At 43.0% G+C, this 26,884-nt stretch overlaps 4 protein-coding genes across 4 annotated transcripts in view; 1 reads left to right on the forward strand and 3 right to left on the reverse strand.

Moving 5' to 3' along the window:
• Nucleotides 1–1,155: 1,155 nt before the first annotated feature.
• LOC135708212 (pentatricopeptide repeat-containing protein 2, mitochondrial-like) lies at nt 1,156–6,604 on the reverse strand. The gene is made up of 4 exons (XM_065230217.1): nt 6,503–6,604; nt 6,193–6,439; nt 1,672–2,158; nt 1,156–1,616 (listed from the first exon to the last, which is right to left on the reverse strand). The coding sequence occupies exons 1-4, from the start codon at nt 6,546–6,548 to the stop codon at nt 1,224–1,226; spliced, it is 1,173 nt and encodes a 390-aa protein (XP_065086289.1). The 5' UTR covers nt 6,549–6,604; the 3' UTR covers nt 1,156–1,223.
• Nucleotides 6,605–6,740: 136 nt separating this feature from the next.
• LOC135708213 (decapping nuclease DXO homolog) lies at nt 6,741–8,087 on the forward strand. The gene is made up of 2 exons (XM_065230218.1): nt 6,741–7,438; nt 7,494–8,087. Exons 1-2 carry the CDS (start codon nt 6,871–6,873, stop codon nt 8,078–8,080), a joined length of 1,155 nt encoding a protein of 384 aa, XP_065086290.1. The 5' UTR covers nt 6,741–6,870; the 3' UTR covers nt 8,081–8,087.
• A 113-nt stretch (nt 8,088–8,200) lies between these two features.
• The window catches only part of LOC135708127 (E3 ubiquitin-protein ligase MARCHF6), a 30,840-nt gene continuing 12,156 nt past the window's right edge, over nt 8,201–26,884 (reverse strand). Inside the window, exons 2-5 of the mRNA XM_065230074.1 lie at nt 24,249–25,121; nt 23,995–24,189; nt 22,472–23,927; nt 8,201–8,922 (exon numbers count right to left, since the gene is read on the reverse strand). Coding sequence (XP_065086146.1) covers nt 22,596–23,927; nt 23,995–24,189; nt 24,249–25,121 — 2,400 coding nt within the window. The 3' untranslated portion in view covers nt 8,201–8,922; nt 22,472–22,595. The remainder of the gene's footprint in view (nt 8,923–22,471; nt 23,928–23,994; nt 24,190–24,248; nt 25,122–26,884) is intronic.
• Nucleotides 19,329–21,149, reverse strand: LOC135708245 (histone H2B-like). The gene is made up of 2 exons (XM_065230240.1): nt 21,097–21,149; nt 19,329–19,692 (listed from the first exon to the last, which is right to left on the reverse strand). Exons 1-2 carry the CDS (start codon nt 21,147–21,149, stop codon nt 19,329–19,331), a joined length of 417 nt encoding a protein of 138 aa, XP_065086312.1.

Consider the following 26,884-nt stretch of genomic DNA (forward strand, 5'->3'; position numbering starts at 1 on the left):
AGTATTCGCTACCATTTTGTACACGAAACATTGGAGCAGCAAACAGTGAAGCTCGAATACAACTCGACAGCAAACCAACCTGCGGATGGATTCACGAAACCGATGACCCTTTTGAAGCAAGCTAAGTTACGCCAATTCATAGGCATCACGGATTAAGGAGGAGTGAAAACCAAGTAACCCGCGATTGTGTTACGTTAGCAAGTATTTAGAGAATAAAACGCTGGCCAGACTGGAGAGTTATAACATGTTATAACGGTTTTTAAAATAATTGCAACACAGAAACCACCATCAAGATAGCGCTATAACATGTTATAACTCTGTAGTCTGAACGTACTATAATACCCCGTTCACATTACAGCGTATATCACGTGATATACGCTGTCTTGCAATGAGCACTAATACATCTAGTTTTCACTGGAAATCCTATATATGAGTGCTCATTGCAAGACAGCCTATACTACGTGATATAGGCTGTAATGTGAACGGGGTAAAAACGTTCATTCCACTTTGTTCCTTCAAACCTGAAGCACCGTTTTTCCTTTTAACTCTGCAAGAATAAATCCTGCTAAACTTAAACTGAAATGGTTATGGAACTTTACATGAACCTTTGTGTGATAAAGTTTTAACCTTATATGTATTATGGTTTTTTGGAAGTAAACCTTACAAATAATGGGTTGTTAAGAACCATTACCATTCAAAATTCTTGTTATCTTCATACATTTTCGGAAAGAAAACTATATAAGATCCTTTTTACTTATGGTTTGAGAATTTTAATGGTAATGGTTATGATAGTCAGTAAGGTAATGGGAAGGAAGAAGCTGCAAAGGGAGTTCTGAAGGAGCAAAGGAATTCTTAGAAGAGTTTAAGAAATTCCAATTACATGTTCACAAGATTCAAAATTAACTGATATATTCAAAATGTTGAACATCGAAATGGTTTTATTTTTAGATCGTGAACATAAACTAAATCATGAATCTGAGAGTTCATTTTTTAGAACTCTGGCAGAAATTTGGAAGATCTTGGAGTATTTGCTTGAGCCACATTTAAGGCGGAAAGGCTACCCTCAAGGCTCACGCAGATGCGTTAATTGAGTGCTTATGAATTTTCAGGAATGAATATGCCAATCTTTGCACTTGGTAGTCAAGTTAATTCAATTGTTTACTTTTATTTTATAATATTTTTTAACACCTACAATCATTAACTCATCTCCGCCGCTACCACTCTCAGTTCATCTCCGTCAATCCGGGTCGAGCGAATCTTGACTTCTGTTGCCTCGTCGGATTAAACTTGTTAAACTGCTGCGAACCTCCCCGGGTACGGTAGCTTTCTGCCAAATTGCTAGGAGGGTCCCTTCGCTGGGCGGTAGACACAATCTCCTGACACAACAGCTCGTCCAACGAATTCTCCGAAACGTGACCATTGGCTTCCAGGTATTCTATCATTCGCTGCAGATCCTGCGGCACTTCGGACTTGCTCGATGCTAGGGCATCTTTCACTTTTTGAACCACCTCGCGACAGAATGTATGGCGCTTCTCCAGAGGACCTCCAACTTCCAACACCGACCGGAACACCGGAATCAAATCGTCCAAACGTTGCATGGCGGTGAGTGCCAGAATCTGTAGGAAAATAATAATGTTAAAAATTATCGTAAATTGCGACACCGACATTTACCCTCAATTGCCGGATGGTAACGTAGTTCCCTTTGGTGACGGTGCCAACAATTTCCAGCGTAATTCCTGGCTGATTGTGCTTCAGAGCCAGTGCCGCCGCGAAAGCCGTTGCCTTCCTCATCGGGATGTGTCCGACTGCGTTCAGTTCCTTCCACAGGTCCATCGCGTAGCGGAACGATTCTTCGGTGTTCTCCCGGTAGCAAGCGGCGAACGTAAGCGTGACCGAGTGTTTCGGATAACGGCCACCTTGAACCTGACGCGTTTTGATCAGATCGAACATCTCCCGCACCTGGCCGTACAGGCCGTTCTCGTAGAGCAGATCGCCGAGGATTTGATACGACGAGAGTTGATCGAAAAAGCCGTTGTATTTTTCTTCCTTGAACAGCTGGAACGCCAGAGCTGGATCTTTCAGGTGGTACAGCGCACGCATCACTACCGGGCCGAAGATGTAGTTGCCGAAGCGGAGTTCCTGGGCTTGGCCGTTGTATCTGGATCGGGCAGAGATGTTTTGGTATGCGGATAAGTTCAATGTCAAAGTAAATGGTGTGAACCCTGCATGATTTTAAATTATTTTCTCGGGATGGTACAGGGGGTAAATTTAAAATTGCTACCGTCACGAAAAGGTGCTAGGTTTTGAACGCTTATAACTTTGTCATATATGGATGAAATTAAAATCCAAATTCACCAATTGATAGGTAATAACTCTTCGCATCTGACGTTTGCTTATGAATTTTCTCATAGGAGTAAAGATCTACAGAGTCGCCGTCAACGTCAATACGATGAAGCAGTGGAATACAAGAAGTAGCCGGTGCCGGTGGTGTAGTGGTAAGCGTGACTGCATTCTCACCCCAATGGGTCTGGGTTCAATCCCAGTCAAGGTCGGTGGGATTTTTCTGAGGCATAAAAAATCTCTGGTCACGTCTCCTTTCGGAAGAAAAGTACAGCCGATGGTCAAGGCCCATGTTTGTTGAATGGGTGCGATATCCTACGCAGATGTGGAAGCTGCCTTCCTGCACATTCGATTTCCGTCAATTGATGGCAATCGATGTCCGTCGGTGATTGGCAGTAGATTGGGGAACAGAGACTGACGTTAAATAAAGGAATGAAGAAGAAGATGAACCAGTGGAATCCGAACCAAGTTGACGATCCAGATACTGCACCCCAGCTGGACAAACTGATACCGGACTGGCTCGACTGGAGGATCCCACCGGGAAGACGATCGAGTTCCTCCGACCGCTGCAGCTGCTTAGCAAAGACAACATCGAAACGCATCTGAAATCTACAGCCGCTGTGACAAGCTGCTGCTAATGTTGAAATCGCTTGAACTCATCCGGGGATCCAAATCAGCTGCGGGGATCAACGATGGCTATCTGTAGAGAATCGAAACAACACAAATGCATGGTTTGAGGTGACCAAGGTACCAACTGGATGTGCACAAACGGAATGAAGCGCTTAATCGGCGGATTTGAAGACCCTGTTGAAGACGGTGAAGAATGCGACGAAAGCGTTCCGCTACTAAAGGCTGGCTTCTTCAGTTTTGTCACCGCGGATCAGGTGGATGGTCTGCAAAAATCGATTCCTGCTGGCGATTGTTTTCACCATTGTTGCCTTTTACCACTACCAAGTCTGGGTCCAGAATCCTGCAGCCACAATAAACGACAATCCAATTAGAACTAGCCTAGCCGATTTCAAAGCGTTCAGATCGAAAAACTACAGAGTACCTAAGTAACTTCTAAGATCATGACAATTTCTAACCATGGGTGCCAAAAAGTGCCAATGAATGTGCCATGGTGTGCCCTACTGTGTTTTCGGCACACTGTGCTGAGTGACCAACCCCTTGGGTTGTATACTATTCTGAAGATTTCCAGCTGTTAAAAAATAAAAAGACCTCTCATAGATATTCTCCCTAGTCAGCAGGTTCATCAGGGACTACTCAAAAGATCTCTAGTCGATTGAAGAAATCAGTAAAGTCTGTTGGATATGTTATGAAAACTTCAGGTTAATCGTGTAGAACTCTGAAGATCTCCATCTGTTCAAAAGTTCAAATGACAATCCTCAGGCATTTCCCTAAGAAGGTAGGTTAATCAGAAACTATTCAAAAAATCTTCAGTTAATTGAAGATTTCAGTAAAGTCGTGTTAGGTCGATCAAGTATTGGACATTTTGAGATTTTCAGAATAGTACCAACCAACCAGAACACCACAATAGTAAAAATCAACCAGATGTCTTCAGAATAGAACATGAACAGCCTAAAGACTTGGAAAAATATCCTGAGTACTTTATGGAGATCTCGGATTACCTGAAGGGTTATGACATAATTTCTGAGTTGCTTGGAGAGAATGAGAATGAGAAAATACCTCAGGAATGTGATTTGGATTGCTGATTATTTATGGAGATCGCTGGTCTCCTGATGGTCTATAAAACAATTTCTGAGCAACCTGGTATCGTGGGTGAATATCTGAGAGATGTGATTTAAGATGTTGAACAGTGGAAGATCTTCAGAATAATACTTGATCAACTTGAAGACTTGAAAAAAAACCATGAGAAATTTTTGGAGTTCTCTGATCACCTGAAGGTTTTTGGAAGATATTCTGAGTCACCTGGCATCATGAGAGTTTGAAAGAATAGTACCTGAACAAACTGAAGTCTTGAAAAAGTATCCAAAGGACTTTAAATAATTTCTGAGCTGCCTGTTATCATATGAGAAAATCGAGGAGAAAATATCTTAGACATGTGATTTGGATTGTTGGATAGTTGGATTTTTTCAAAATGATCCTCCTGACGTAACCTGAGGTTATCATGGGGATATCTGATCACCTGATGGTCTTCGGAATAATTTCTGAGCAACCTGGTATCATGGGAGAACATCTTATAAACGTGATTTGAATTGTTGGATAGTTGAAGATCTTTAGATACCTGATCAATCTGAAGCCTTGAAAATTGTCTAGAGAACTTGATGGAGAACGTAGAACACCTGAAGATCAAAGTTGGTTGGAAATGTTATCTAACATGAAGCTTTGTTAGTATGATAATTTATTAGCTAGAGAATGGTCTTAGAAGAGGGTAGGTAGATAGTTCCGTTAGAGTACGGCAGTATGAAAATTGAATAGAAGTTGAAAATGAGCGAAGGGCCAATAATGCGACAGTGCAAGTCAAACGCACACTTCTTTGCCTAACCCGTACGATGCACGCGGAGATTTGAAGTATGTCTTCAAATCTACAGGCAAAAAAGTTTGCGCTTGACTTTGCTCATATACTGTCTGCGGCTATGGAATAGTTCTAGCGACGTCTCATCACATTTCGTTGGAATATTTTCTGAGCAGCCTGGTATAATATGAGATAATATTTGTTTGATGTAAAAGACGCAAGCACTTTCATGCAATTCTGTGAAGAACCATGAATTTCCATGAAGTTCTATAATATACTATGAAATTCCCAGAACTTCTATGATTTTCCACGGTCTTTTATGAAATACCTCTCCCTTCTATGAAATTACCTTAACTTCAATGATTCTCACTGTGAAACTTGTTTAACATACAAGTTCCATAAAGTTTACTGTTCTCCATGAAGTGCTCCGATTTTTGTGTGAAGCTCTTCATATTTTTATGAAGTCCTCTGAGCTTCTATAAAATATCCCAACCTTCTCAGAAGTTCCCAAAAATTCTGTAAAATTCTCTCAACTACTATGAAGTTCTCTGAACATTTAAGATAAACATCTTTAAATACATTCAAATAAATTTGAAACAGAGTTCCATTCGTGTTTTAAATCTGCTCAGAAATAAAACAGATTAGTCGAGCAGTTGCAAATTGACCACTTTATTGTCAAGCAGTTTTGGCGCAACTTTCTACCAGCTATTCCACAAAACTAGACCAACTTATTTATATTTTTTATGAAACGCACAAATGATGGCTACTTTTCTCGTGGTTCTAGAAGAAAAAAATCTCAAAATAATGTTTTATTTCAAAGTTCGAGTGGTAGTAAACGTCATTTTAACTGCTCGAATGAAGTGGTTAATAATGAAACTGCAACTCCGCATTGCAAGGGGTCCGTTTCTGTTCTAATTTCAAATTTAAATAGTCCATATAAAATACAACAGCATTGCGAACGGCTTAACATCGAACGTGACTCACGCTTTGGTGGTGAGTGCTGCCAGAAGCAGTACAAAACACCGAATGAACCACTTCGTTCGAGCAGTTAAAATAACGTTTACTACCACTCGAACTTTGAAATAAAACATTATTTTGAGATTTTTTCTTCTAGCCTCGAGAAAAGTAGCCAACATTTGTGCGTTTCATAAAAAAATAGAAATTAGTTGGTCCAGTTTTGTGAAATCGCTGGTAGAAAGTCACGCCAAAACTGCTTGACAAAGTGGTCAATTACAATATTGGTGGTTAGAAATTTGAAAAGATTTTTAGACTAAATTCGGGTCAAATGGATGAAATGTCGCCTCTTTACTTGTAACCATATGAAACGTCGAAAGGCAAAATAAGGATTGTTCATCATTAAACCGCATTAAGCTTACTTGTCGATCATGTCCACCAGCAGCTTCTTATCCCCGGCACTATCGTCGGCCAGATGGATGATGTTCTTCAGGTCCTCGGTGAAAATCATATTCGAAGCCGAACCGGCTACAAAGTCTCGCATCTTCCGCTTGAAGTTGTCCACATTGTGCATGTGCTGGGTACGGGTTTTCTCTCGGTAATTTTCGTACCCATCCAAACCGAGCACCGAAGCGGAGTACAAACTGCGCGCACCATTGCCGGTATTTGCTGCGGGTGTTAAATCTTAAGTATTAAACGGAATCTGTCGGTAATCTACAGTTTTCAACTTACCGGAACTACCCTGGCGGCATAAGGACACTAAACTTCTTCGCAACATGATTTAAAAAAAGCAAAGCAAATGCTAGAAATTCAATATTTCCTATACAAGAATCGTTCAAAGCGACGGCAATCTCGCAATCACATAACACTATTTTGACATAACCTTCAGCACGTGAAAGTGTCCCCTTTGACGTTTCGGCACGAAACGTCGAAAGCATAAAACATCGCACCGACATAAATTGAGTGACTGTTGTTTGTAAACCGACGATCCTGATCTGGATGCGCCGGGCGTGTAAACACAAACAACTCTCAGAAAACAACACCCACTTTTCACCTCAGAGCCGATCGTTTCAGGCGCGGATTTTTCCCGATAAAGCAGGATGTATCAAACGAATCTCAATCCGATTACCACGCTCAACAGTACCAAAGTGTTTCCGTCGATTTCGCAGCCGAAGATCGTGGGATGCTTCAGCGTCGGCCCCAGTAGGGAGTTCATCGCTTCCGGTGAGAATTTGAAGTACCTTAATCTCCCCAGCAGCAGCGAGACCGACAAGCAGCTGCAACTGGATCTGAACGAGGGATTCGAGATCCGGGTGCCCAAGCCGGACAGTGCCAAGGAGGAACGGATTGACCATTTGCTGCGGTTTATCGTTGGGAATTTAGGCCAGCTGCGTGAGCGAAGCCCATCAGAATGCATCGATGTGGAAGGACGCGGGTCGAAGGTCTTGAGCTGCGATTTTGTCTGCTTCCGGGGGCTGCTGCGGATGGTGATGTGTACCCCGTACGAACGGAAGACCAATTGGATCGTTTTGGCTACCCGGTACAGGGGCACGATTTATCTCTGTGCCAAAGATACGACCGAGAAGCTGCAGGAGGAAGCGAACCAGACCGAGCAGCAGAAGCGGTTCTGCTACTACGGGTTCAAGTTCGAGCAGCACGTTTTGACTGGTTAGTCTCTGACTCTGCTGGAATTGCATGCACCAACATTTTTATTTCGTTTCAGATGATCTCCACCACCGCCCAGACACCTCCGCCCCCGTCCAGGAAGCGGAAGAATTCTGCGCACTTTTCAGCACTACCCTCGAGGGAAAAAGGCTCCTGTATGGAGCGGAAATGGACGGCATCGTCAGCAGGGACCCGATCGATAAATCCAACCTACCACCGGACCTGCTCAATCGCCTGGAATTTGTCGAGGTGAAGGTAAAGCGACGCGAAACCAATCAACGCCAGGTGGACAATTTCCATCGGTTCAAAACACGGAACTGGTGGTGCCAAAGCTTCCTGGTGAATATTGGGAAGATTTTCGTCGGACTGCGCGACGACCGGGGGATTGTGGACGAAATCCGGGAGATGAACCTGAAGGAGCTCGATCGGGACTCCCGGCAGTTTTGGTCGGCGTCGGTTTGCGTGAACTTCGGTTCGCAGTTCCTGGCCCAAGTCACCGAAGTTATGCGCGGAGCGGACTGCAGGGACACGGTCTACCGATTCGAGCACGATGCGAACAAGTTTGGAAATATATTCTACAGTGTCTATGAGGGACGGAACGAGGAATCCTTTCTCCCCGATTGGTACTGTGCTGTGGTGAAGTAAGTCGGAACGGGTGTCAACTTTTACTGACGCAATGATGACGGCCTTTTTTTTCGGAAGGTTAGAAAGCTGAAGGAAAACCAAACAAAAGTTTTGATTTTACTCATTTACTTGCATTATCAGTTCTTTATCGGTTTCTGCTTGGTTTCTTTCATTTTTTTATTATTCCTGTGACTCATTTGCCTATTTATATGCGATGAAATTCAATTGGAGAAATTATCGCTTCTGTTTTGTGTTGGATGTTCAAATTTGGGTAATCATCTAAAATCGGAGAATTTATAAATTTTGCATCTTCTGTGTTAGGTAGTAATTAAAACAACAATTTTGATAGTGTACAATTTGCCTATTTTATATCTACTAGTATTTCTATGAGTTCTTCTGTTTCTCAATCTGTTCCGACAGGAAATCTACGGTATCCATTCATCAGCTCCCACAATTAGTAGTGTGTGTGTGTGTGTTCCAGTATAAATACACCTTAATAATTAGCTTTTCGTCCACTCTTGATTCACGTCTTCATTGATCATTTATTAAATTAATGATTAAACTCACTATTTATGACTACTATAACAACAGTATCTTTAGTTTCTGTTTTATTTTTTTGTGTGTTTTTTTTAATAATTTTCGACTGGATTTTTTGTCTTGCTTTTTTTTTATTCTTCAATTTTGTTCCTGCTATGATACACAATTCCCAAATATGATTAAAAATAATAATAAAAATACAACAAAAAAGAACCTATATACTTCGTGTTTTTTCTTTCCTTTTTGCACTTGCGCATTCTTGTTCACGTGCCGCGTAATTTGACAATTTCCGAGACGTAGTTGCATCATCCGTTAGATTTTAATATCTGCAAAGTAATGAACAGGTAGAAATGGTTAATTCAACATGTAGCAATTGGATCAGAGATAATTGAAATTGTGTAATTTCCAGTGTAAAATTTATGATGCTTATTCATCATCAGCTTGACTGATTTCCCATGCATATATGTAACTCCATTGTACATGGGACAATTATGCGTCCACCGGGCAGTATGGTACTTAGGCTGTTTCATTTGGTGAATTTCAACCCGGGGACAACTCCAGTATATTGTCAGTGTACCCCGACAATTTGGTGCTTGTGGTTCAGTCAAACTCACAAATATCAGAATTGCCTTCTGAATGGGACGAATACGGAAATGATTTTATTATTTTGTTTTCCTTGATTTGTTTTCCGTCGATCTTGTTTGAAATTTTGAAAAATGATAAATCCTTAATTTTTACAGATTCGTAGAAAAATGTCCTATCCATTTGCGTATTCAGGATTAAAATCCATCATCTCTGGATCAAAATCAGACCACTTTCATGCCGCGACCGACTTTGGATTCTGAAATTGCACTGTCAATGTTGCCTTAAAATATATGGTATGTTAGATTTAAACATATGGGAGCTGACATCCGATTGATGACCTTGACAAATTTAAAAAAATACTCTATCAAATGTATGGTGGTCCTGAATAGGGCCGTTTTGCCGTGATGGTTGAGTAATGCTGAGTTATTAAGGTGTTCAATACGGATGAGGCTGGCGAGCTGTAAATTGTTTGGAACGAGGATGACGCGCTTCCCTAATAAAAAATATCCATAAACGAACGATAACCCAAAACATTGAACTATTCCACAAATGGTTTGGATGATACCCAGAACAGTCGTTAAGCAAATTAACCATACCATTTTTATTAGGGTTGGCATAGATGGCCCACAGCGACTCACGAAGATGGATTCCGGTCAGTAGCGGTGAGTCTTCTTCCTCCTTCTTCGGTGAATGGACGCTCATGTGGGCTGCAGCTCGCTGCTTGCGGGCAGCCTTTCGTTGTGTACAGTGTTCAACGCTACGCGCCGAAGCACTGCTGCTGTTGACGACCGACCGGACACAACCAAACACGGTGCTTGAATAAGAACCATTCAGTGAGACCGGATTGAATTCGATTTTGAAATCTGTTTTAGGGAATGCGCTGCGTGCAGGCAATCGGTGATAATTTTGTGATCACTATTGCAACAGTTGGACATTTGTGTAATTATCAGTAGTGACTTATTGAAAATTAATAAAGTGTTCAATTTAGCAAATTCGTAGCCAAATTTATAATTGATTGGCTTGTTTAAAATCCATCCACTATTGACAGAGTTATATCCAGAACAACATGTGAAAAGGGCATACAAGCTTTTTGTAAACAAACCTACAAACCCCTACCCGGTGATGTTAAAGGTTTGCGTTGGTGTCATATGGGTGGCGAGAAAAGGGCATAAGAAGGTTTGTTTACAAAAAGCTTGTATGCCCTTTTCACATGTTGTTCTGGATATGTGGTCAAAACCTGACCACTTTTCGTAAGGCGGACAATTATGGTTTTTTGAAATTGCACCCCAATATGTTGCCAAAACACGTAATCCTACGTCAAAATTCGTTGCGTTGCGTTTGCAACGGAATAATTCGTAGATTGCATACTGGCAACTGTCATGTATCTACTTTAAAGTCATTATAATTTCTTAAGGAAAACTATTTGGGAGTGAATAGCTTTCCATTCAGAACAGTAAAAGTATGACAATAGCCATTTCCGGCCAGCCCCATCTTCTCCGTTACGGGGAAAGCAAGGATATTGTTGATGTACCATCTACTTAACGAGAGGCCAGCGACTCACCAACGCCCTCATATATGCTACGGAGTTGGGTCAAGATTCGCTTAAGCAGGCGATGCGACCTTAGGAATTGTTTTATTTTGGAGGATCTTGGGAGTAAACCCACGATCTTCTACTCAGTAAGCAAAAGCGGCAGCCAGCAAGCTAGCCGAGCTCCTCAATTTAAACCCTGGGACATAATTTGGTAAAGTTTTTATGAATACTAATAGAATTATAATGTTTGCATGCAATAAAAAGGAAGGATCTCACCCGAATGATCTGGCGGGCGCCTCTTCGTGATTCTTAAGATCAATTGTTCTCGCAAATGGAGCTCCATCTCCTTGATCCTGATAAAAACAAAATCAGTTTCCCCTTGCTCTGGCCTCGGGAAGAAGTGCATCGGAATAAATGCACCGTCATTGCAGCATTGTCGATGAACCTCCAGATGTTGGCTCACGATCTCCGTTCCGATAAGCTCTAACTGTTCCACTCTCAGATTCAAACATTCGCAAGAAACTTCACAATTTGTTGAACACGGGAGCAAAATTCAAACACGTCACTTCTTCAGCGCGACCTACTTCGATCTCCGTTTTAAAAATCTTGAACTTGATACGGAGCAAAACATGTTTTCAAAGTATCTATGATTCTGAGGCTTTGACGTGTGTTTAGAGTCTTAAGGCCTAAGCGCAATGACGGCGGAAAAGCTCGATCTGAGTAAGCCTACTTGTCGGAAAGAAAACTAGTTAGATCTATGGGGAAGACATATAGTTCTGACATTAATTTTTGTAGTAATATTACAAAAATTGGTAGATATCATGATATTATAATACTATAATACTACATTATAGTAGCAATCTCCACCAAATGACAAATAAGTATTTGATTTTTAACAGTGTATAAAATAACAGATCTTTTCTGATATTTTTAACGCACCTGTCTTCAGCGCCAAAACGAAAACAATCGCCACCTCGCGAAAGGAATTATTATTTGTGATCAGTCAGGTTTTTGGCATTCATCATGGAGTAGCACTTGAGTTCCAATAAACGCTAGGACAAGGACCACATATAGTGCTGATCGTAGCCGAGGAATAGAAGTTGGTGTTTTCCTTGCCACAGCTGAAACTGATTTACAACTACAAGATGACGACGCATGAATTCGAGGTAAACATTAGTTCTAGCTTCGAAAAAGGTGACTGTTTTTTTGTTCGGTCGCTTTCAGAATCCACCGCATTGAAACACCGTTCCCTGTATTCATGTAAATCAGCAATTCCAGTTCAGTGTTCACTCGGCTGTCGACAAAAGTAGGCCACTCTCGATGTGTGCTACGCGATCGTCTGTTTTCTCGGCAGCAACCATTGTGTGGTCCTCCTCATTGTTCTTCATCAGCAGTTCTTTCGGTCGATGCGTCGTCGACTTTGGAAAGCAACCGTTTCGTGATGAGTGTGTGAGTGCTGACCACGTGTTGCGTCCATTGCTGCAATGGACGCGCTCTGACCCTTGTTGGCGTACAACAATTTGCCATACAATGAAACTACTGGAAGCGGCTCCAGTTCTGATGGAGGAGGCTTTTTGGATAGCGGAAGATAAAGTGTTTATTGTGTTGTACCTTTTGACTATAGTTTTAAAATGTATTGTATAGTGACCAAGAATCCTCGGCTCTGTAAAGTTAATTCGATTGAGCCTTATCAAATAAATTAATAAACAAGCAATTCCAGTTGCAGATGACCAGTAGTAGCCGATAAACGGTAGCAGCTCTTTCCATTTTTCAAGTTTCATATTTGGGAGAATTTTTTACCCAGGTGCGGTTCCCGATTCAGCTGAAGTGATTGGAAATCTACTGCCCATTATAACACACCGTCGCCGCCTGCCATGAAAGCCATCACGAAAACGTAAAATTTCACCTGGAAGGCCCCAATAAAGATCATCCCCTACACAAGAATAAAGTTTTATCCAGCGACTATCCTGCATCCCGATGGACCTGGTTAACACCCTCGAATACAGGACTCAACAAGGCTAAGCAATCGAGTGCTGAAAATTGAACAACTACAAATCGAAGCAGACCATGACGACGGTAACGAGGTGACAGCTTTCGATTCGGAAGAGGAAGATGCTTTTGCTCCAACGATAACGACCCCAGCGTGGCAATATCACTAAAAAGCTCCAGCATGCATAGCGGATGAAACTTGCGTCGTTCAGGTATGTTGTATATCCTTTATAGAGCGAGAACCCTGTTTCTCTTCAAACGATGTGGGCATTTGTTTACAAGTTTTCTCTCTTTCAGAACCGGCGACTTTATCTACGATGCAGAAAATATTGTGTTTTGCTGTGGCTAGCTGAGCGTACGCTGAGTAGATAGAAAGAAGATTTATCACGATTTTGAAGATTTCCTGCAAAAAGATGATGCGCGATGCAAGTAGATGCGAGAAAGGAAAGAAGATTTTTCGAAGATTTATTCGCTAGTGTGAGATTTTTTTTAGCATCTAGAATTGAGATTTAGATGTGTCGCCCCCCTCGGTGCTACCAGCAGTCCCATACGAAGGGTGGTGTCTGTGCAGAAGATGGCTAACGACATATTATACAGTGCTTTCCAACAAGTAGGCCACAGGGCCGAAAATCTATGACGTAAAGCTGATAATCCTTAACTTTATGTTTTTTTTTTAATAATCCTCAAAATTGAAAGATTTTACCCCATTATTCTGTCTAAAAAAAATCATTTTTCATTGTAGAAAAGTAAATAAGAAAAAAATGCAACAATAATAAATCAAAAATGTTTGTGTCTCAAGTTTTTCCAACTCCTAGTAGGTACATCAGAACTACTCATCGCATATTCCTTCTGCCGTGCCAAATAGAGGATCGTCAGTGTTGTGATTACCTCCGGTGATCTTAGCTAGAAGTATACGTGGGGAACTTGCGCCATGTGCATTGCCACTGGTCGAGCGTGTTTAAGAAATACCAGCTACCAACTTTGGCTGTGGACTACATCTACCTAACTGAAGTCGTGCATCATCACTGCCATGATAACCTCCTGCAATCTCACCTGGAAGCGGACTTAAGGAACTTGCACCATGTGCAATGACTCTGGTCGTGCTTGTTTCGCACAATTCAGTGACCGGCTCTGGCTGTGGACTAAATCCGCTTGCTTGAAGTCGAATATTATCAACGTCATGATCCTCTCCAACGATCTCACTTGGAAGTGGATTCATGGAACTTGCGCTTTGTGAATCGATACTGCGTTTTTCGACCGCCTCTGGCTTTGGACTATATCCGCTTTGTTGAAGAACTTGCGCATTCTGCATTGATACTGGTCGTGCTTGTTTTGTACACCTCAGCAGCCGGCTCTGGCTGTGATCTACATCCGCCTTGTCGTTCAGGGGAACATTCAATCAGATCGATTGATGATTCGTTGTTAGAGCCTGTCAGTGAAATTCTACGGGTGGTCTGCGCTCTGAAGTTGTCAGTAGTTGGCATGCGACGCACCGGAGCATCACTTCGGGATGTACCTTCACCACAGTACTCATCATTCTCGTCCAACCAATCTTCTTCTATTCCTACATCTGAATGTTTGTCCCGGGAATACCTCGTTCGTTTTCTCCGGCAAGGTGAAAGCGCAAAGTGGTACTGACTGCAATGTTTGACGAAATTCCCTATCAGCCATGTTCCTGCCCCCGTTTTCACAATTTTCAATCGTTTCTCTGGAGAGCATAAAACGCACGTCTAAGCCGCTACTAAAGAGCCACCTTTCTCTCGCGTTACTCGAGTTGGCATTCTTCTTAGCCCGGCCAAAAACTCTTGCAGCTCTGGTGAGTCTGTTCCGCTATAACCAATTCAAACGTATATTTAGGCATGATATTTGGGATGTCATCAAAAATTACATACCGCTGCGTGTAATACGTTGTAAGCCTGTTCGCCAATTCTTCACTTGCCGACTCTACTACAGTCGACGGCAATGATGCTGATTCGTTTGGTGGGGCTGCCGACAACAACCTGGCTATTCCAAACCGTTTCACCGCCTCCGCCACTTTCAAAATCGCCTTTCTCTCACCACTAAAAAACAGAATTTTCCTGGATCCCTCACGAAGATACCAAACAGCTTTTTTTCTGTTCCGCGTCCAGCAGACTATCATACAGAGTAGCGCATTCTCGAATTGATTCCTGCATATCGGTAATGTCTTCGCCAGTTATATCACCGAGCCCCGAGCTGGCAGCATAGCCTTGTAGCTCTAAGGCTCGCTGCACGCTGGTTGGGATAAGTCCTACAACAGCTTGAATATTACGCCAAAAGCATGCATACACATTCTAGCAATACAGAAGCTTACTTTAAACTTAAATCTGAATCACTTGTTACTAATCTCACCTGTACGGAGCACTCCATTTTTATGTTTTGTTGTGAAAAAAACCACAGCAAAGGTTTTCTTTATTTTGACATTTCATATGCACTCTAAACTAAATTTGTGCGAAATCATAGTACCGCTCAGATTCAATATTTTAGTACTGATATTAATGATATTATAATACCACTTTGTACTATATTAGGATATGTCTTCCCCCAAGAGTTAGATCCAAATCGACTTCGGTTAAACCACAAACGAAGTGACAGACGGAGCGGCTCGAAAACTTTGGTGACGCACCTGCTATTGCAATTTTTCAGTGTACCACATGGCAACACTACTACTAGATTGAACTAGCATTTTCACCAAATGTACTAGAATGTTTTGGTTCTATCTCTTTCACTCTACTAAAAACTGAAATGCATAAAAAAATGACAAAATGATACGCACTCTTTGCACACTGTCAAAGAATCATTGTTTATGTACAAAATCTGAGCCAATCGAACATTCCCATTAGATTTTTTTCCGAGGATTTCTTATTCTTACAAGATTGAATTTGAGAGTATTGCGATCGAACAGAAATTCAATCACCTTTATGTTTCGTGTGCTTCTCAAATTCAACTAGTTTTTGGAATCAAAAGCAATATTCTAGCTCTATTGATTAATTTATCTTAGTTGGTTAATTAATGGCACCAAAAAATGTGCAAAATATTGCGATACAATCAATTATTAATTTACACGTAAATCGAATCAAAAGTAAAAGTCATGTGAAATGCTAAGTTTTAGCAAGGGTTGCAAGATAATTTAGATACAAGTCCCTGCTGCCGAATTGTATTTTGTTTTCTCCTTGGTTTTCTCCGCCCATCTCTCCCTCTGAGTATTTCTACCTAGTACTACAATGTTTGTTTTGATTCGCTATGAAAGTTTGACAGATAAACTGGGGGGATTCGTGGATTTTCCAATGTTTCGAGGGGTGCATCGATTAGCTTGGGACCGAAGATAGTACCAGAGCTGAGCCAAAAAGTTGAACACGTTATTTCGGGACCTTCTAGTCTTAGAGTTACCTCTATGCTATAACTGTTGCTATAACTGAAGGGATATTAAAAAAAAAATCCAACTACCCATAGCCTAAAATTGAACTGCAAACAACTTATTTCTGACTTATTTCAAATCCTTTTCAGTTAGCCGTTAGCGCTTAGTGTACATTTATAATTTAAAATTAATGTCTCTATCGAGAATGGAAACGGTTCTTGTCAAACCGAAAGAGCAATAGGCGAAAGTTTCCTAAATGGTATACCGTTTAAAATCCGCACACACAAAATTCATTCTCAAAATTCGAGTTTTTATCCGATTATCACAAAATTTTCAGGGAATAAAAAGAAACAATTAGTTAGTTTTGGCATCATTCATTTAATGTATTTCACCATTATATCCGAATGTGCGAACGTTGGCCTTAACCCCAGCCATAAGGTTCTGCACGACCTTAGAATCGTCAGTTTTTTGCATATTAACCCAGATTAACCCATGCCTTCTTCATTTCTTCTACATTCTTCACAACCTTAGGTCGTTTTAGAAGGTGCTCCTTCATAATGGCCAAGTATTTTTCTATTGGGCGCAGTTCTGCTCACAGGCAAAAGAACGTTAGAATTCCATAAGAAACACTTATGAATTTTAGCCATAAGAAATGGGTTTGAATTTCATTGATTTGCCAATAATGTTGACAAAAAAAATAATAAATCGGAGCAGACTGGAATCGGAAATTGAACGTTGAGGTTAGAGAGAACGTGTGTTGACCACTCGTCTTTCAACGCTTGGGAAAATGAAATGGTTAAAGGCGTATAAGAGCTACCTCATGTTACCCGAACATCATTCATAAGTCACGGCTATGAAATTAATATATGTTGTTCATAAGTCGAGCCTTATGAAATTCTTAGGTCTATTTGCCTCAGTGTGTGGGTTCCCATTGTTTGGGGGGTTCAGATCTTTCGGCACGAAATCGAAATCATTCGCCTTATACCACTCTAGCACGTCCTTCGTGTAGTGGCATTATGCCAAATCCGGCCATAAGATCGTCGGACTGAAGGAGAGGGAGAAGCCGCTTTTGGAGACACTCTTCCAAATACACCTGTCCATTATTGGTGCTTACGGTAACGAAAGATTGTGTCTTGATAAAAGAGGAGAAGCCGTCTGACTACGGGACGAAGTAGAGGTTCAAGTTATCGGTGCGTGAACACCAAAGTTATAATTTTTAACCGCCGCCAAGAATCGCGGAAGTGCCCCGAGGTCAGAAAAGTTCATAAAATTGCGACGGAAGTGATCGACCCTAAAAATCGAGAGCCACCTAGTAACTGTGGTGACGATCCAGGTTACGTACACTGATAAAATTCGACACATTTTTATTGGCGAATTTCCATGTCAAATTCCAAATAATTTTCATGTATCCACACATAAACAGAATCCACTCAGAAGTACACATGAAATTTATGAGTCAAATGCAGAGTACGTGTGGTTACACATGAATTGTATGTGTACATATAAAAACTATGTGTCCGACACATATATATCATTTGTTTATCACATTGCAAAAATTCATGTGTGGGACACATACAAAAAATCATTGAATTTTTATTAGTGTAGTGAACGCGGAATCCTGCCAGAGCAGAATTGCTCGTGCTGGTCGCCGACGATCCCCCTTTCTTATCGTCGAGCAAAACGCGTTGGGTAAGTGGTAGCCGAAGTAACGGAGGCAGGAGCTGGAACTTCAGTCGATGCGCTTCCACTCCGACTGTGAGCACGTGGGACATAACCTTGCCATGAGAGGCCGTGGAAATGCACCCCCCACTGTAACAATAGAAAAGTTCCAGCGTCCAACTGAATATCCCGACAGGAACCTAGGAGACGGTTCCAACGATCCCGGAATGATGGTGGTTCGTGTGTTCCGAATGCTTGAGCCCTATATCGGATGGATCTAAAACAACGTTTAGCAAGTAGAACAGTATTTTCTCTCTCCTTTCTCACGCATGAAACATCGACAATGGGTCCCAATGGGTCCCAACAGTTCCTGCAACGACCACAACGCCCCCCCCCCCATTATATGTAAAAGACTCTTAAATACAAAAAAACTATAAGGGACAGCCCTATAATAAATGGTAATGTGTATCTTTATTCAGCCACCATATTTTAATTATTTTCCTTACCTCATTTTTATATTTTCATTTTCTGTTCTATTTACTATCGTACAAATTTGTCTGGAATCCGATGAAATATTGCTTGGAGCCAATGCCTATGATTGTGCTGGGTAATTAAAATTTTTATTCAACAGATTGCGTTCAATGTATCCACATCGTATAATGGCCGCATCAAGCAGATCGCTCGTAAGTCCACCGGAGGAAAGGCTCCTCTCAAACAGATAGCCACCGGAGGAGTGAAGAAGTCCCATCGCTACCGGCCAGGAACTGTCGCTCTGCGTGAGATCCGTCGTTACCAGAAATCGCCCAGGACTTCAAGACCGATCTGCGCTTCCAGAGCTCGGCCGTTAATGGCCCTACAGGAATTCAGCGAGGCCTATCTGGTCGGTCTGTTCGCCATCCACGCCAAGCGTGTCACAATTATTTTATGTTCCATTTTTGGTTTTCACAAAGTGTACCCCCATATAGAAATCACAGACGTCAAACCGTACGGTCGTGTAGTGTAATGGATACAACCTCTTATTCTTTTTGTCAACATTATTTTCATAAGGCAAACCAACTGATTTCTTATTGCGAACTTTGCTAACGCTCCTTTCGAACATTTAAAAGTTCAATATCATCAAAACCTCTTTCACGTTGGAAATCGATTTGTGGCCCTGAAAAGGGCCGATTGATTGTTTGGATGGTACGAATCTACTTTGAGTTGGTGCACTTGGTGACGGCCTTGGTTCCTTCAGACAAGGTTGCAAAGACTCATTTCAGCTAAAATAATGTTTTTCGGAATAATAAAACCAAAAGATGGTATGATGGCATGTTTTACTTGTAACTTACAAGAAGAGGTTACAAAGTATGGCTTGGAAACATAAAACCTGTAAATTTTGCTTTCTATGAGTCACAATCAGCGATTTGCTGATCGCTGAGTGAGTGAGTGAGTGAGTGAGTGAGTTTGTGAAAAATCGCTGATTGTGACTCTCATGAAGTGAAATAAACAGGTTTAATATGTCAAACACATTCTTTGCAACCTCTTCTTGTATCCTACCAATTCAAAATTTGATCATGGCATCTAATTATTTCATAATTTAGAAAAACATTGTTTTAGCTGAAATGAGTCTTTGCAACCTTGCCTTCAGAGACAGCGTGCTTGGCCAACTCACCCGGCAGCAGCAGACGGACCGTAGTTTGGATTTCGCGGGACGTGATCGTCGAGCGTTTGTTGTATTGAGCCAGACGGGACGACTCAGCAGCAATACGTCCGAAGATGTCATTGACGAAGCTTTTCATGATGCTCATGGCCTTCGACGAGACTCCGGTGTCCGGGTGGACCTGCTTCAACACCTTGTAGATGTAGATGGCATAGCTTTCCTTCCTGCGCTGTCTCTTCTTCTTGTTCTCTCCCTTGACGATGACTTTCTGCACCTTTCCAGACTTCTTAGCGGCCTTTCCACTGGTTTTCGGTGCCCTGATGAAATTGTGCACTTCGAAAGAGAATAACTGATAGTCGTTTCGACGGTGGTGTCTCGTTTTGTGCCCGTAGCATAAGAAGCGAAACTCCTTCCCTTTTCAGTATTTTGCTGTATGTATTGTTCCCTCCCTGTATTAAAAATATGCTACTCGACGCAGGTATAAGTATACCCTCGACGAGTGAAATAAACCGACCTATATGGTCGGTCTGTTTGTCATTGACGCAAAGCGTGTCACAATTATGCCAAAGGACATGGAGCTGGGTCTTCGTATTTGTGGTGAACGCTTTTAATTTCTCCTTCGAAATCTATCAAAACCGGCCCTTTTCAGAGCCACTAAAAGATTCCACATGAGAGTTGAGAAGGAAATTTCTGCTGCTTTTACAACTGATCGCATCACAGTGAATCCTGATCTAAAATTGCAACCAGCATGTGCCCTAGAACTAAAATCGGTGCGATGCTATGACGATGACTGTAAGAGGCTTAGAAGCAGAAGGGTGAAAGCCAATTCTCTTTTACGATTTCCTTTTTTATGATGACCATGGTTTCCTATTTCGCACTATTTCTGCTATGCTCTTCTATCATCCATAGGTTATTTTTAGATTAGGATTAACTGTGGTAAGTGATGCGATCGGTTAAAGCAGAATTTGTTTTTTTTTTAAATCTAGTGGGGATAGAATAAGGCAAAGTGAAAAATTGCACGGAAGGGGACAGGCCAGGATTGATCAGTAAGCTGAAACAGTAACCACTGAACTACCACACCTCGTCGTAATGCTACATCGACATGTTTCGTCTACTTACTACTCTCTGACGACTGTGCTGGGGAAGCAGCATATGCATGTACGTAATTAGTGGATTTGTTAGTTAATTCGACGCTTTTGGACAATGCTGGACATTTACCACTTTTTCAATAGTTTCTTGTTGAAAATCATCATTCGGAAGCATTTTTATCGATGCGTAGCCATATTTCTGATCGATTGGTGATAAAATGATTGAAATTGGTCCAGGGGCAGCTGAGTTATTAACGTTCAAAATCTTTCTTAATTTGTTACATGTTACATTTTCGGTTTTCACAAAGTGTACCCCCATATAGAAATTAAAGACGTAGTCCTACGTCAAAAATGAATAAGCTATTTCTATGTGTTCGTGTGCCACTTTATTCTTATGATGAACGTCATTGTTCTCCATGTTGTTGGTCTTATTTGTTGACCGATTGAATCAGTTGTGAGTCCTCCCTTAGCAAGTGGCAGCCGACCCTGAAACAGTAGCCCTGAGCTAGTCGATTGTCACAAGGTGTACTCCGCTTTCCGCAAGTACAAATCGCTTGCCAAATTAAGAACTTCGACATCTTCTGTGTCCGGAGGTTCTCGGGAACATCACACTTATCCTTGGCAGTCACCTACAGGTTTCCTGGAATCTGGTTGAAGTCTGCCTTCACATATGTCTCGTCATTCATTACGCAGCAGTGTGTTCCAGGTACGACTTTTTGCGACCGTATTCTGTTTCTCGTCACGGTTTGGGGACTTCTGAACCTCAAACATACGTAGTCCAGCTCGAGTTTTGGTATTCTGCACGAAAGTCTTGCTCACATGCAACTTTTTAGTCACATCTCGAACTGAGGCGTTCGGTTTCCGTTTAAAGGCCCCAACCACGCGTTTGTGATCGTTCTCGTTGACCTGACGGCTTTAATTTCCGGCTCTTCGCTTCCGATCAACAGTTAGATGTTCTTCGAATCGTTTTATGATACCAGACATCTTGGAATTCGCGATTCCTAGCTTTTTTTTTCGATGGCACGATGCTTTTTCGCGCACGCACTGTTATTCCGTTGCCATTTTGAAAACTTTTGCGCGCCATTAAACTATGTCTACGCAAATTTTCAATTAATGTTACCCAACGGATCAGAAGTTGGATCAATTTTAAACGGTACACCCTTTAGAATCTCACCATATCCATACAACTGCATACCACCCTCAAGCGAACGGAATGGTGGAACGATTTCACCGTACATTGAAAGCTGCATCAATGTGTAAGACCACGAATCGTTGGAGCGAAGAATTGCCTCTAGTTCTCCTGGGCCTTAGGAGTGCTTACTGTGAAGACCTCAAATGTTCCTCTGCGGATTTAGTGTATGGTCAGCCACTGCGACTTCCGGGAGAGTTTTTTGAACCACCGACAACGATCGTCGATAAAACGGAGTTTGCACAAAAGCTACATGAATCATTTTCGAAACTTCGTCCACCGCCTACTATTCATCATCCCAAACCATCAGTGTTCGTGCTTGAAAACGTGCAGCCATGTATCTTGTTCGAGTAGATGCAGCCAGGCGTTCCCTGCAGCAGCTATATGAAGGTCCATATAGGGTAGTAAATCGTAGTGAAAAATAATTTGAAATATTAATGTCTGGAAAGAAGCAAAATATTTCTATCGATCGGCTGAAGCCAGCTTTTACATCTGATGAAAGCATTGCACATCATCCGGAAGAAGATGTTCGCACAATAGTTACTCGATCCGGCCATCGTGTCCGGTTTTTAGCGTAACTGTAAAAACGTCATGAGAAGAAGCGAGGAAGAGCGCAGAAGTTCATTCGTGTGACGACAGAGAGTGGAAGAACAACCGCGTAATTTGCAGTGAATAAAAAGGAAGTTATTATTAAACACAAACGTGTTCTTTCGATTCCGTTCTTATCCGTCCGCCACAGTACTTTCACGGAAAAAAAATCTAAAGTTTCTGAAATTTATTCAAACGTATCTATTGAAAAAGAATCGTCCCTCGACTCACCTTCATGTCTGCTATGCTGCTCCAACGACGAGACCATGCGCGTGTAACACATTTACGATCCACAGTAGATTCCATTATATAGGTGATTGTGATTCCGATCTCCAACCCTGTCAGTCAGCCCGGATTACTGCACGGCTTGGGCTGCGGCAACAGCAGCAGCTCCTGGATCCGGCAACTCCCGGCCGTCAACTTCATCTAGAGGTTGGTCTTGTTGTTGCTCCTGTTGCGGCGGCTGAACATGTGGTGCCTGCTGCTGCTGCTGCTGTTGTTGTTGTTGTTGTTGTTGCTGTTGTTGGGCAATGGCCGCTGCTGCCGCCGCCGCTTGTTGTGCCGCTTTCTTCCGTTGATGGTCATAGTTGACCAGCCGCTGTCCCACCAGATATTTATCGTTCTTGATCGCCACGTACAGTTTCTTGAACTGACGGATCTGCAGGATCACGATCACGATGATGAACGCGATCAGCAAAAAGAACGGATAAATCTGCCGAGCGATCAGTATCCTCGTCACCTGGTTGGTAAAGAATATCGGTAGAATCGAGTGGGCGATCACGTACGGAATGGCCAGACCAAGGCCGAAGCACGTAATGACTGGGGCTCCTAGTTCACGAATTATAAACCGCAGGTTCATATCCCGGAGTCCGTCTCGGTAGGCTTGTTCGATGGCCCGTTTCAGTGCCCAATCCGGTCCCATAAGTGTGAGAGCGCATGCGATCTTGGTGTACAGCACTCCCAGGGCCCAATCTTGCCATAGGAACAGTACTGGTGTTTGTTCCAGCGGAACACGCAACGGAACGACCACGACAAGCTCAAGCAGCAATCCGAACATCAGCGGAATCACTCCTAGCATAAGTACGAAAATGATGGCGGCCAGTGCGTAGGAAGTCGCCACGGAAATCCAATGCTTGACCCGTTCCATCACGACGGCACGGCCCTGTGGGAACAGATTGACCGCAACGGCGATTCCTCGCGAGATGACCCAACACAGATAGGTTCCCATTGCTGCCGTATACAGCTCGTGTGGTCTGGGAGGAGTTTCCGCTCCAGTCGGTACCGCATTGGGCGGAGGCGTTATTTGCGATCCCATCGACCACAGGGCCATTCCGTGACGACCGATCCACACCGGGATGGTGAGCGTCGTTAGCGATCCAATCACCAAACTGATACACATCAGCACCAACAGTCCGATCAGTCGAACGGCGAACAACGGTGGACGATCGTACGGTTGGAATCCGACGGGGACGTCACGCTGCATGATCGCCTGGTGAGCGGCGGCCAGGCCTGCTCCGAGATCCGGCTGCTGGCGGGGCGGCACGTCGTCTTCGTTCGGACGGGGTTCCGATCCGAGCAGGTAACTCTTGATGCCGAGGATACGGGCCACTACGTTGCACCAGATGCGTACCAGGCCCTTCAGCCAGATGCGGGTGTGTGACTGCTCGAAGAAGCCCGGCAGGATGATCTATAGGTTATTTTTTAGAGAAAATTATAAGATATTCAAGGGCATAAGATCGGTTGAAAGAAGGTACCTGCAGTAGCAGCAGCTGCAGGCTCAGTTCGTTGACTTCGGAATCGCCGGACAGGGTGTACGGTAGGAACGTGGGCCAACCGGATTTCAGAATCTGGATAGGTGCCCACAGCATAAGCAGGACGGCAGAGCCGAAGATGATCGCCGAGGCGATCAGTCGCCGGGCGTGACGCAGGATCGATAGGTGAATCATTTCCTGTGAAATATATGGCAAATGTACAAGCGATGTTTCCCAAGCTCTGAAACCAAACTCACCTGAATGGGACTGAAATCCGGATCGTTCAGATTGCGCAGGAACCACAATACTCCGGGCCGCAGCACCTCCCGCAGCAGCACGATGAACGAAGCAAAGTAGTACACGTAGACCATTCCGAACATCCAGTGAATGAAGAGTGATGTTCCAGGGGCTGCCTTAAAGCTGGCCTTTCGATCCTTCAGGGTGGCATCGAACATCGGTAGGGAGCAAATATCCAACCACCATCCGCACACCAATGGAAGCACTCCGATTTCCACCACCGACAGGAGCGAAACCTTCACCACAATGTAGCACAGGCCGAGAATCCGGCGCTGACGGCGCCAGCGCAGGAACCGGGCTATGGCGTGCAGTTTGATAAGGGTGATCCCGATCACGCAATAGCCCACCAGCGTCGTCAACAGGCCGTGAAAGTGCAGCAGCGGTTTGCCGGGCGTGATAATCCCGAGGAAGGAAATCAGAAAGTTTCCAATCGAGTACGGACAGAAGGCAAAGATGAAGATGAACAGGGTGTTGAGCGAAACGACCCAGAAGACGTGCTCCAGAAAGACCATGGATCCGTCCAGGCCAAGCAATCGCTCCCAGGTCAGCTCTTCGGCGGCACGTTCCCACTCCATCGGATTCCAGTTGGCTTCGTCGGCAGCGCCTTCTGCCGGTTCATTTACCACTTCCGGGTCGGCGTCGGCATCGACCGCAGCTGCCGGCGGGGGTGGTTCCGCCGGGTCGATCGGCACATTGTCCGGAGCGGGAGCTTCCAGCGGCAGGCGAGGTGCTGCGGCAGGAGCGGGCACTGGAATCGGTGCCGGCGGAGCTGGTGCTGCGACTGCTGGGGGTTCTGCTGCTGCTGCTGCTATCGGTGGCTCCTGAGGGCGATCCTGTGGGAGAAACATATGCATATATGAAACTCAGGTTGGTCAAAAATTGAAAAATATTTAATACTAGCTGAACCAACTGAATGAACGAAAATTTAATATAGTACCTAATAGGTAGTTATGAAGAAATTTATGGACGCCGATCGTTTTAGTAGTTTCAGAGTCTATAAGGGTCAGACAGACAGACAGAAATTCATTTTTATATAGAGGAAATGGCTCTAATGTTGGCCTATGGATCTAAGATTGGGCCCATAGCTAAAAATCTGCTATTTATCAATTTTGTTTAGATGAACGCGTCATTGGGACGGTACTAATGGATATTGAAAATTTAGTCGATTGCTGAATTTATGTATGGGCCCAAATTAGGAGCATTTTGGGCCGATATTACATCCATTTTCCCTATATAGATAGATAAGCTGTTTACTCTAAAGAGACTGGCTCTTTAGTTTACTCAATTCGCTAAGTCAAGGAATTTAATCACATTGGATTCACGTGAGACCTTCGCCTCTTCAACTTTGCCTAATCGCAGTAAGCCGCCGAATTGTAGAATAAAGTGACAAGTCAAGAAATTTTCATTCCCATAAAATCCTTTGGACCGAACGGAAGCATTTTTAACTAATCATCAAGCACCAAGCAAGAAATGGATCCTATCCCAGATCAGCCGACTCCAGCGCTGGAACCAGACCAACGGGTGGCACTATCGGTACCAGATCACGAAAAGGAAGACGAATCCACGGAATCCACCGCTGAACTGCCGACACCGGAAATCTCGGAACCTGAAGATCGACCGGAAAACCATTCATTTCCGGAAGATGCCACCGGTGGTGCCCGCCGAGGACGTCGTCGCCGTGGAGGCCGTTCTCGGTCCCGGTCCCGATCCCAATCCCGAACCCGCTCCCGGTCCCATTCAGCAAGACGTAGAAGCCGCAGCCGACGCGTCCGTTGAGACATTGCGGATTTGAACATCTAAATCATTGAATAAACGACAAAATCTCCAGTGACATGAGTTTCGCTTGTTAATTTTATTTCAGTCGAAAGTCGAACATTTCCCAGATGGTGGTGTAGGTACATATCGTTCCGATTCAAATTTCGGACACTTTCATTTTTAATTAAATATTACATCCAGTTAGAAACAAAGTAATAATGTTAGATGATCGTGGAGGGCACTAGTCAAAAAAATTTAAAATTTACAAGACATGTGGATCATATTCGACCGAGATAATCCACTTTTAAAAGTGTCCGAAATTCGAGTTTAAGTGTCCGAAATTTGAATCGGCACGGTATTTACTTATGAAGTAGGATGAATTCCAGCTTCATTAATACATTTATTTATTATTATCGTCAGGGGGTAAATGAAGTCTGTCATTTAGCCTATGCGGATTCCTTCTCAATTATCGTCAAGACTGAGCTGGCATTCTCATCATAGTTCTCGTACCAATGCTTCATAGTATCAGAATTCTAAAATTTGCCAGATGTTTGCCAGATCCAAATGTATCCAATGCAATATGACCACATGTGGTCCCGAAGTTATTAACAATATGCCGAGCAATAGGCGATAAGAATATTCGAGGCAAACGAATTAGGTTCCAAATTAAATAGCAATTCTTCAAAGATAATTCTTTTGACATTTGGTCACTTTGGAATCGGGTCCGGGTATTTAAGAATCTGGTTCCGCGAATTCCAGAACCCGGTGCGGTAAAATATATAATTATATTCGAGTAAACCATATAATGCAGAACATAAAATCTTATCAAAATGAGTAGATG

This window comes from Ochlerotatus camptorhynchus, unplaced genomic scaffold, assembly GCF_037179485.1.
Source record: "Ochlerotatus camptorhynchus isolate MF236.1 unplaced genomic scaffold, CSIRO-AGI_Acam_v1.1 ptg000328l, whole genome shotgun sequence".
Taxonomy (NCBI): domain Eukaryota; kingdom Metazoa; phylum Arthropoda; class Insecta; order Diptera; family Culicidae; genus Ochlerotatus; species Ochlerotatus camptorhynchus.

What these genes read in the sequence shown, in the direction of transcription:
- LOC135708213 (XM_065230218.1), top strand. Translation starts at nt 6,871, where the DNA reads ATGTATCAAACGAATCTCAATCCGATTACCACGCTCAACAGTACCAAA. An exon ending in CGAGCAGCACGTTTTGACTG is followed by an intron (nt 7,439 to 7,493) that starts GTTAGTCTCTGA and finishes ATTTCGTTTCAG; the next exon opens with ATGATCTCCACCACCGCCCA.
- LOC135708212 (XM_065230217.1), bottom strand. Translation starts at nt 6,548, where the DNA reads ATGTTGCGAAGAAGTTTAGTGTCCTTATGCCGCCAGGGTAGTTCCG. An exon ending in ATGCCGCCAGGGTAGTTCCG is followed by an intron (nt 6,440 to 6,502) that starts GTAAGTTGAAAA and finishes TAACACCCGCAG; the next exon opens with CAAATACCGGCAATGGTGCG. An exon ending in TTACCATCCGGCAATTGAGG is followed by an intron (nt 1,617 to 1,671) that starts GTAAATGTCGGT and finishes ATTTTCCTACAG; the next exon opens with ATTCTGGCACTCACCGCCAT.
- LOC135708245 (XM_065230240.1), bottom strand. Translation starts at nt 21,149, where the DNA reads ATGAATGACGAGACATATGTGAAGGCAGACTTCAACCAGATTCCAGGA. An exon ending in AACCAGATTCCAGGAAACCT is followed by an intron (nt 19,693 to 21,096) that starts GTAGGTGACTGC and finishes CAATTTCATCAG; the next exon opens with GGCACCGAAAACCAGTGGAA.